Source organism: Oncorhynchus nerka, linkage group LG5, assembly GCF_034236695.1.
Source record: "Oncorhynchus nerka isolate Pitt River linkage group LG5, Oner_Uvic_2.0, whole genome shotgun sequence".
Taxonomy (NCBI): Eukaryota; Metazoa; Chordata; class Actinopteri; order Salmoniformes; family Salmonidae; genus Oncorhynchus; species Oncorhynchus nerka.
Window position 1 is genome coordinate 37650777 of NC_088400.1, and position 10408 is coordinate 37661184.

At 41.8% G+C, this 10408-nt stretch overlaps 1 protein-coding gene across 1 annotated transcript; it reads left to right on the forward strand.

Annotated features, from left to right (window-relative positions):
• The first annotated feature begins 287 nt into the window (after positions 1-287).
• On the forward strand, positions 288-1684 carry ndufc1 (NADH:ubiquinone oxidoreductase subunit C1). Its single transcript, XM_029659813.2, has 4 exons — positions 288-411; positions 975-1078; positions 1263-1338; positions 1548-1684. The coding sequence occupies exons 1-3, from the start codon at positions 366-368 to the stop codon at positions 1320-1322; spliced, it is 210 nt and encodes a 69-aa protein (XP_029515673.1). The 5' UTR covers positions 288-365; the 3' UTR covers positions 1323-1338; positions 1548-1684.
• Positions 1685-10408: the final 8724 nt, after the last annotated feature.

The window sequence follows — 10408 nt, forward strand, 5'->3', positions numbered from 1 at the left end:
ATAAAAATATATGAATTAGATAAGATTTACAGTCCATTTCCGTAGCCATTATCCATCATTGCAGCATTGTCATCACTGTTATGTGGTTTGCATTATTGACGTAAAAACATGACATTTGCATCATAGACGTAAAAACATGACATATAGAAGTGAATATGTTATTGCAAAATTTTACAGTAAATGGTTCAACTGTGTACTTTATTTTAGGAACACTGAGCCTTTAATCTCTAAATAAAATCATCCCTCTTTTTTAAAATCTATTATTCTGTGATCATTTCAAATTCTACTCCACTGGACAGGGCACATAGTCGATCAAAGCTCGTCACGAACCGATTTCGGATGAGGGAACAAATTCTGTGGCTAAAATGACACTAAATCGTTTATTACTACGGGCAGCAAGCGCCAGCAAGAGTAAGTAAATAAAAAGGAAACAGGTGTATAATTTGTGTAATAATCCTTTATATATATACTTTAAAAAAAAAACGTTAACCTTGCGAGAAGACTGGCTATCGGGCTGTTTTGAGGCCTGACCTTAGCTTAGCTAGCTAACATTAGCCAATGTCAATAGCTAACGTTATTTTAGCAAGGTTAGCGTAACTGTCTTGACTAAGTTATATGGCAACATTCATAGCCAATCACGTTTTATAACACTGCAATTGACATGAATTCAGATGATTGAATGTGCTATCTAGGTATAGTAGCTAAGTGACATTAGTAATCATTAGTCCAAACACAGGATTTTCATGCACGATAATTACCTCACGAATGATTGTAATTATGGAGATAAAGAGAGACAAATCTGTCAACCTAGTATTGGTGCAGTCTACAATAATGTATGCACAATTTGTGACTAACTTGACACTTGTGGGGTCTCTATTGGGAGTCAGCAAGAACAGACTCATACAGTAACAACTGTATGAATTGCCAGTCAGTCAAATGCTGATTATTAATCTCATTGTCCTTTTATCTTGCAGTTGGGAGTCGGTCTGCGTTCACCGCAGCAAAACCAGATCACACCAACCCCAACTGGCTGCGTGTGGGCCTAACGTTCGGGACGTCCGCTTTCCTCTGGGGCCTGGTAATGACTGCTCACCTCCTCTATTGGGGGTTACACACAAAACATAAGATTACTTAGTTAGCCTACAGATATTTGTACATTTGTCCCCTGATTTCCTTTTACAATACTGCAGAACATTGTTTGGATTTTTGAATGCAGTCCAGGATGAATGCCAAACTATAGAGGTAATTTTTTTAATCTGCAGCTCTTCAAACAGCACAGCACTGATGTGCATGAGTACAAAGTGAGGAATGGCCTGGAATGAATCGCTATGACAACATGTGAGTCTTACCCTCTTCAAGTCTCCCTCAGTTTAGTAATTTCAAAGGTAATGCATGTGGGACTTTCAAGAATTAGCATGTTGTGCTGTTCTAACACTTGTAAAAATGTCTGCTGTTTGAATTCAGATTGTTGTTCTTTCGATTTATTATATTACAAAAGAAAAACATGACAGCCTAATGTTTTTGTGATTCATTATTATGCTTTGCAGGACTATTTCGTGGATCCATCAGGGTGATCTGAATATGTCTTCACACTTTTTTTTCCTTCTGTATTTTTATTTTGTTTTAATGATCCCATGTCCTGGGCATAATATCTAGTTCTATGTGTAATAAAGAGATTACTGTATTTACATGTCTCCTTTTATATAAACCCATATTTTAATAATTTGGTGGGTGCTTATTTTCCTATTTCACACGTGTGTATTAATATGCATTTGTGACTTGGAAATGTTTTCTTTTTGCATATCCCACTCTCCCTGATACACAATCGGAGAGGGGGGTCGATATTTTCCCTTTACACCATACTATTTTTAAGATATAGTACATACCACTACACAGGGAAAGTATTCAGACCCCTCAACTTTTTCCACATTTTTTTATGTTACAGCCTTGTTCTATAATGGCTGTTTTTTCCCCCTCATCAATCTACACACTACCTCATGACAAAGAAAAAACAGGTTTTTAGAAAGGTTTTGCTAATTTATTAAAAATAAACTGAAATCCCACATTTTCCTAAGTATTCAGACCCTTTACACAGTACTTTGTTGAAGCACCTCTGGCAGCCATCTCAGCCTCAAGTCTTCTTGAGTATGATGCTACAAGCATGGCACACATGTATTTGGGGAGTTTGTCCCATTCTTCTCTGCAGATCCTCTCAAGCTCTGTCAGATTGGATGGGGAGCATTGCTGTAGTTATTTTCTCTCAGTTAACATCTCCAGAGATGTTCAACAAATTCTTATTTTCAATGACGGTCTAGGAACAGTGGGTTAACTGCCTTGTTCAGGGGCAGAACGACAGCTTTTACCTTGTCAGCTCAGGGATTCGATCTTGCAACCTTTCGGTTACTAGTCCAATGCTCTAACCACTAGGCTACCTGCTACCTCTGGCTGGATACCAATACACAGATACGTATACCATCAGGGTGATCATTGAAATACAGTAAATAGATGCCTTATTGATATGGTACTCCAGAATACTGTAGATGGCATCTCTGTAAAACCTGCTGTATTCATGGTGCGGATGCTTGCATGCATGTGTCTCACATCAGTAGACGGTGTCTAGGCCAGTGGTGTAAAGTACAAAAGTAAAAATACTATAGAGTACTACTTAAGTAGTTTTTTGGAGTATCTGTACTTTACTATTTAAATTTTGGAAAACTTTTACTTCACTACATTCCTAAATAAAATATTGTACTTTTTACTCCATACATTTTCCCTGACACACAAAGTGCTCATTACATTTTGAATGCTTAACAGGACAGGAAAATGGTCAAATTCACGCACTTATCAAGAGAACACGTGGTCATCCCTACTGCCTCTGGCCTGGCGGACTCGGTAAACACAAATGCATCTTTTGTAAATAATGTCTTGAGTGTTGGAGTGTGCCCCTGACTCTACGCAAATTTTAAAATCAAGAAAATGTTGCCGTCTGCTTTGCTTAATATAAGTAATTTTTCATTATTTCTACTTTTACTTTTGATACTTAAGTATATTTTAGCAATCACATTTACTTTTCATACTATGGGGGTACCACAGGGTTCAATTCTCAGGCCGACTCTTTTCTCTGTATATATCAATGATGTCGCTCTTGCTGCGGGTGATTCCCTGATCCACCTCTGGCCCTTCTTTGGACACTGTTAACTAACCTCCAAACGAGCTTCGATGCCACACAACTCTCCTTCCATGGCCTCCAACTGCTCTTAAATGCTAGTAAAACCAAATGCATGCTTTTCAACCGTTCGCTGCCCGCATCTGCCTGCCCGACTAGCATCACTACCCTGGATGGTTCTGACCTAGAATATGTGGACAACTACAAATACCTAGGTGTCTGGCTAGACTGTAAACTCTCCTTCCAGACTCATATTAAACACCTCCAATCCCAAATCAAATCTAGTTTCAGCTTTCTATTTTGCAACAAAGCCTCCTTCACTCATTCCGCCAAACTAAACCTAGTAAAACTGACTATCCTACCGATCCTCGACTTCGGCGATGTCATCTGCAAAATAGCTTCCAATACTCTACTCAGCAAACAGGATACAGTCTATCACAGTGCCATCCGTTTTGTTACCAAAGCCCCTTATACCACCCACCACTGCGACCTGTATGCTCTAGTCGGCTGGCCCTTGCTACATATTCGTCGCCAGACCCACTGGCTCCAAGTCATCTATAAGTCTATGCTAGGTAAAGCTCCGCCTTATCTCAGCTCACTGGTCACGATAACAACACCTACCTGTAGCACTCGCTCCAACAGGTATATCTCAGGGGTCATCCCCAAAGCTGGAAACTTACATTTCCATCACTAACTTTAAACATCAGATATCTGAGCAGCTAACAGATCGCTGCAGCTGTACATAGTCCATCTGTAAATAGCCCACCCAATCTACCTACCTCATCTCCATATTGTTTTTATTTAATTTTCTGCTCTTTTGCACACCAGTATCTTTACTTGCACATCATCATGTGCTCATTTATCGCTCCAGTGTTAATTAGCTAAATTGTAATTACTCCGCTACTATGGCCTATTTATTGCCTACCTCCTCACGCCATTTGCACAAACTGTATATAGACTTTCTTTTTTTTTTTTCTATTGTGTTATTGACTGTACGCTTGTTTATTCCATGTGTAACTCTGTGTTGTTGTTTGTGTCGCACTGCTTTGCTTTATCTTGGCCAGGTCTTAGTTGTAAATGAGAACATGTTCTCAACTAGCTTACCTGGTTAAATAAAGGTGAAAGTATATTTAAAACCAAATACTTTTACTCAAGTCGTATTTTACTGGCTGACTTTTACTTGAGTAAATTTCTATTAAGGTATCTGACAATTTGGTACTTTTTCCGCCACTGGTCTAGGCACCTCTAGTTCAGACACTTGCCAGATAACGATGTGGAGGGAGAGAAAAGCCAGTCCCCATACCTCCCTGTTGTAAACAGATCTTCAGCATTGCATCATTCGTTAATTTGATTACAGAGAATGCTAGCTAATGTTGTGCTCTCCAGTGGCACTGCAGATATTTGTCCCTTATATTATGGAAGTCTACTGTGTGTCTGATAGCCAGGACATGATGACTTGCTGCCTTGCCAATAAAACTAATTTGTAAAATTGGGGTCAATTTTGACAGTCAACCCCTCCCCCCCCATGTCAAGATATCATCTCATAGGCTATGACAATGACCTTTGGACAGGGCCCGACTGGCCATCAGGCATTTCGGGCAAATGCCAGATGGGCTGGTCCATTTTTACCTGAGTGGGCCTGCAGTGGTGTAAAGTTACTAAGTAAAAATACTTTGAAGTACTACTTAAGTAGATTTTTGGGGTATCTGTACTTTACTTGAGTATTTATGTTTTTGAATACTTTTACTTTGACTCCACTACATTCCTAAAGAAAACATGTACTTTTTTACATTTTCCCTGACACCTAAAAGTACTCATTACATTTCGAATGCTCAGTCATGGCAGTAATATGGTCCAATTTACACACTTATCAATATAATGGGTTGTCATCCCTACCACATCTGATCTAGTGGACTCTAAACACAAATACTGCATTTGTAAATGATGTCAGAGTATTAGACCGTTAAAAAACATTTTTACAAGAAAATCATGTGGTCTGGTTTGCTTAATATAAGAAATTACATTTATAGAATTTACTTTGTACTTTTACTGGTAATTGAATACTTTCCCCACCACTGTACATAAGTACATTTAAAACCATATACTTTTAGACTTTTACTCTGATAGTATTTTACTGTCACTTTTACTTCAGTCATATTCCATTACGGTATTTTTTATTTTTGCTCAAGTATGATTATGAGTACTTTTTCCACCACTGTGGGCCTGCAAAACTAGTTTTTTGTTGTTGTGCAAAACAAGTCACAAGCTTTTATGTCGTAGGTGCAGGATACATACATACAGTATACACCGTCCAACTAAATGCTTACTTGCAGGTTCCTTCTCGACAATGAAACAACAATAAGAAATAAAAGGTAAGAATATGAACATAAAGCAAATGGCTCAGTAGAATGGAATAAAAAAACAGCATAAGTATAACACAGGAAGGCACCATTTATAGTCCAATATTTACACCTGTAAAATATAATTAAATGTAAAACGATAATTATCTGGCTAATAATGGGGGCCTCGAGGGGAAAAAATGTGTCCGTGTGTTAGAAATACCAGAGACGATTTCTAGTCCCAGTACGCGCCTGTCTTCGGACATTTCTAGAACATTCCAGCAATGAAGGAACTGTAGCATAGCCTGTGGTTTATGAAAAGCCACCTGCCCATCCTCTAAATCAAATTGACAGCTTTGAACATATATAAAAGACCACTGCTAGACCAATGCTAACGGTAAATGAGTTGATACTTCTCTGTGGATCATATTTAACCCACTGGGGTTTGGCACCCCATTTCCTACCTTAACCCTTTCTTGGGGTAATCTGCGCACATGGAGGAATCGATCGATTGTGGAACGTGCATTGCGCACGTGGTGAACAAACTCCCCTTCAGATAAAGTTGAAAAATGTCATTAAAAAGACCACCGTAAATTGTCTAGGCTATACGTTATTGAGACATGTTTGCCAATGGTAGGCTATGTGCAGGGGTGCCGCCAGGAATGTTGGTCCCCATGAAAAGACATCACATTGGGCCCCACAAACACAGGCCACACCAACCCCCCGCAATTGCTGTAACCACACACCTCCAGAACCCAATCGACCCATTCAAAACTTTAAATATCTCTACCTTTGCAGGCTTTCAACTATCTTGTAGTCCAATATTTACTGTACAATATTCACTGACAGTGAGCTGTGAAGATATAACACTGTGCAGAATGCAGCATCTCTGCACAGGAATTCACTATTTGATGCAAGACTGACACCCTCTATAAGAAATGTGCTAAAGGCCATCTTTTACAGTCTAAATGTAATTTTAATGGTCAAATTCTTGAATGGAAAATTCTCTTAACATCAATGTATAACTTAAAATAAATATGACTTAAATATAAATTAACCTCTTCAATTAAAATAAATTAACATTATCATCTATAGAATGATATAACATACAAAATAATAAAATCAGTAGCAGATTTTTGAACTAAGTACACATACCAACTGGAAAATAAGCAGCTGTAAAAGTGGAAATGGAAAACAAAATGGAAATGAAAAGGCCTGATGGTGGTGCTAGAGGAAAGGTCAAGAGGTCATCAAATCAATAGGTTTCTTCCACTTGGGGTCTTGATTGTGCACAACAAATTTTATGGCAATCCAGCCATTACTTTGAGATATATCTTGTTCTCAGTCTTGTGCTCAGCCTGTGGGCATCATGTGTGTAGTGAAACAATATCCATAACGATGCCATTTAACAGTTATCACTGGCCCTTGCTCAGACTTACTCACCAAGAGCCCAGTGCTGAGCCTTCCTGCTAGCAAAGTCACTGATCAAGTCTTTGAAGTCCAGCTTTCTAGCTAACCGACTTTCAATGGACAGCATGGCAAGTATGCAAAGCCTGTCCTGGGACATAGTGGACCTCAAATAGTTTAACAAAATCAGTTTTAGCTTACTGAAAGCTCTCTCGCCACCAGCAACAGTCACAGGCAGTGTGCAAAATATTCGTAAAGCAATGCACACTTCTCCAAAAATGCTCTGCAGCTGCATCTTACAAATTGCCTTCAGTAGACCAAGATGGGACAAGTTAGGGGGGAAAGTGGCAGCATATACAGTGTTCAGGTGTCTTACTTCATTTTGAACCTCAGGTGTAAGATCTCTGGAATACTTAATGATCAGTGGTTGGCACACAGAAGGGATTTTACCCTCACTAATCTGCCCAACTTTAAGAACAGCAGAAAATGATTCTACCATTTTTGCAGTGGTGTGGAACCTAGTGTCCAAGTCACTTATGATGTTGTCCATAGCAGTAAAAAACACTGTGTTCTGAAACACCGTTGCTGCACTGTCCTGATCTGTCTCCTCTTGAGAGGTCTCACCATGGAATCTCTTCCTTTTCCTCTGGCGGCTGTGTTCCTTGCTAAATTGAGGTGCAACATCCATTTTCGTAGCAATCAGTGTTGCCTCAGACAGGAGAGACTCCCATCCATCTCTAAGAGCCTGCATCTCTTAATTTAAGGCTGATATTGACTGCCTCTGTGTCAAGAGACATTTTTCCTCACTGGAGAATCACATTCCTGTCCTCAATGCATTGCAGTACCTGCAATTATGCCAACTAACATGTCATTCAACACAATGCTGCTCACCTCCTTCTTCAGTTGAGAGTAGGGCTGGTTCAGGGGTATGGGGATGGGGAGACACGGCTGGTTTAGGGCTATGGGGATGGGGAGACAGGGCTGGTACAGGGGTATGGGGATGGGGAGACAGGGCTGGTTCAGGGGGATGAGGAGACAGGGCTGGTTCAGGGGGATGGGGATGGGGAGACACGGCTGGTTTAGGGCTATGGGGATGGGGAGACAGGGCTGGTTCAGGGGTATGGGGATGGGGAGACAGGGCTGGTTCAGGGGATGGGGAGACAGGGCTGGTTCAGGGGGATGGGGATGGGGAGACAGGGCTGGTTCAGGGGTATGGGGATGGGGAGACAGGGCTGGTTCAGGGGGATGGGGAGACACGGCTGGTTCAGGGGGATGGGGATGGGGAGACAGGGCTGGTTCAGGGGTATGGGGATGGGGAGACAGGGCTGGTTCAGGGGGATGAGGAGACAGGGCTGGTTCAGGGGGATGGGGAGACAGGGCTGGTTCAGGGGGATGGGGATGGGGAGACAGGGCTGGTTCAGGGGGATGGGGAGACAGGGCTGGTTCAGGGGTATGGGGATGGGGAGACAGGGCTGGTTCTGGGGGATGGGGATACAGGGCTGGTTCAGAGGGATGGGGATGGGGAGACAGGGCTGGTTCAGGGGTATGGGGAGACAGGGCTGGTTCAGGGGTATGGGGATGGGGAGACAGGGCTGGTTCTTGGGGGATGGGGATACAGGGCTGGTTCAGAGGGATGGGGATGGGGAGACAGGGCTGGTTCAGGGGTATGGGGAGACAGGGCTGGTTCAGGGGTATGGGGATGGGGAGACAGGGCTGGTTCTTGGGGGATGGGGATACAGGGCTGGTTCAGAGGGATGGGGATGGGGAGACAGGGCTGGTTCAGGGGTATGGGGATGGGTAGACAGGGCTGGTTCAGGGGTATGGGGATGGGGAGACAGGGCTGGTTCAGGGGTATGGGGATGGGGAGACAGGGCTGGTTCAGGGGGATGGGGATGGGGAGACAGGGCTGGTTCAGGGGTATGGGGATGGGGAGACAGGGCTGGTTCAGGGGTATGGGGATGGGGAGACAGGGCTGGTTCAGGGGATGGGGATGGGGAGACAGGGCTGGTTCAGGGGTATGGGGATGGGGAGACAGGGCTGGTTCAGGGGTATGGGGATGGGGAGACAGGGCTGCTATGCCTGACGCTGCACCTGTTGGGCCTGGCACCAGGCAGGGGCAGGGACAACTGATTTAGTATCAATAGCTTGCTAAACGTTTGCCTGCATTGATTAAATGTCGTCTTAAAGATGAGCGAAATGTAAACACTCAGAATTGTCTGTGAAGATATTAAGTAACTAATGTTAGGGGAGAAAAAGTAGCCTATTTCACTATGGACTAAGCTAACAGGTTAATTTCCTTCCTTTGTGAAAAATTGGGTGACATACTGTCGCATTTTCTTTTCTCTCTATCTTTTCTTTCTTTTTGTTTTTTGAAGACAGATTTTTCTTTAGGAAGCTGAGACATGATGCTCCATCGGCACTCCTCACTCGCAATTCACTGCTAAAAAGTATCGTTCGGGCCTGGTTTGGGGGCAGGACCGAACCATTTCATGTAAATAGAGGGGGGGTGGGGCTCTCTGGATGCTTACTTTTAGCCAAGAAAACAAGAAATACAACGTTAGTTGTATTAGTACGTTGCAAATAAAATATTATATTCATGATGATAGGTTAATAATTGAATATAGATTTTTTTTAACCTAATGTTCTAATAATTTTTTAGGGCCCCTGTCAGTCACAGGCCCTTAGAATCATCCTAGCTTCCCTCATACGGCGCCCCTGGCAATGGGTAATGCAATGCCCAAATACCAAATCAAATCAAATAAAATGTTATTTGTCACATACACATGGTTAGCAGATGTTAATGCGAGTGTAGCGAAATGCAGCATTTGAATATTACAATTAAGTTTGTTAAAATACCTGAACAGAGTGTCTGCTTAAATTGGTTTAAAGTGAGGTTCTAAGCTGACATGGAATTGTTTTAACCCTCCTGTTGTGTTCGTTTCTTGTTAATTAATGATGTGTTCCCGGTCCAAAATGACCGCCCCATTATAGCTGATTATAAATCCACAATAATACATATATTATCACCTAATGTTGTGTTAGATCTTTTTCTATCTACTTAAGTTCATGTGAAAATTACGTTTTTAACTTCTATTTGCTATTTATGGCCTGTGGGCTTCATTGATCTGAGCTCATTACAACTCGTTTTTAAGCAAAAAAGCATCATGTATGAATTAGTTTGACTATAACACATACTCAGATTAAACATATTGTGCTATTTGTCACAGACTACTCCACTGTCCGTTTCCTGGCCTCTCTCCTCACCGGTGTCATGATCAAAGATATGACCAAGAGCCTAACAAACAGTATATCGTTTGGTCATTGTGCTGCCACATAATGAATTATTAGCAAGGCCTCAAAAAAAGCTTTATATACCAGATCAGTGAGAAAAGTTCTATATATTATTGAAACAATGTTGCAATTGTTTGTGAGAATGCCAACAGGTGTGGTTCCGGTGGGAGAAAGATTATATTGGGGGAAAGGTTCCCATGGGGGT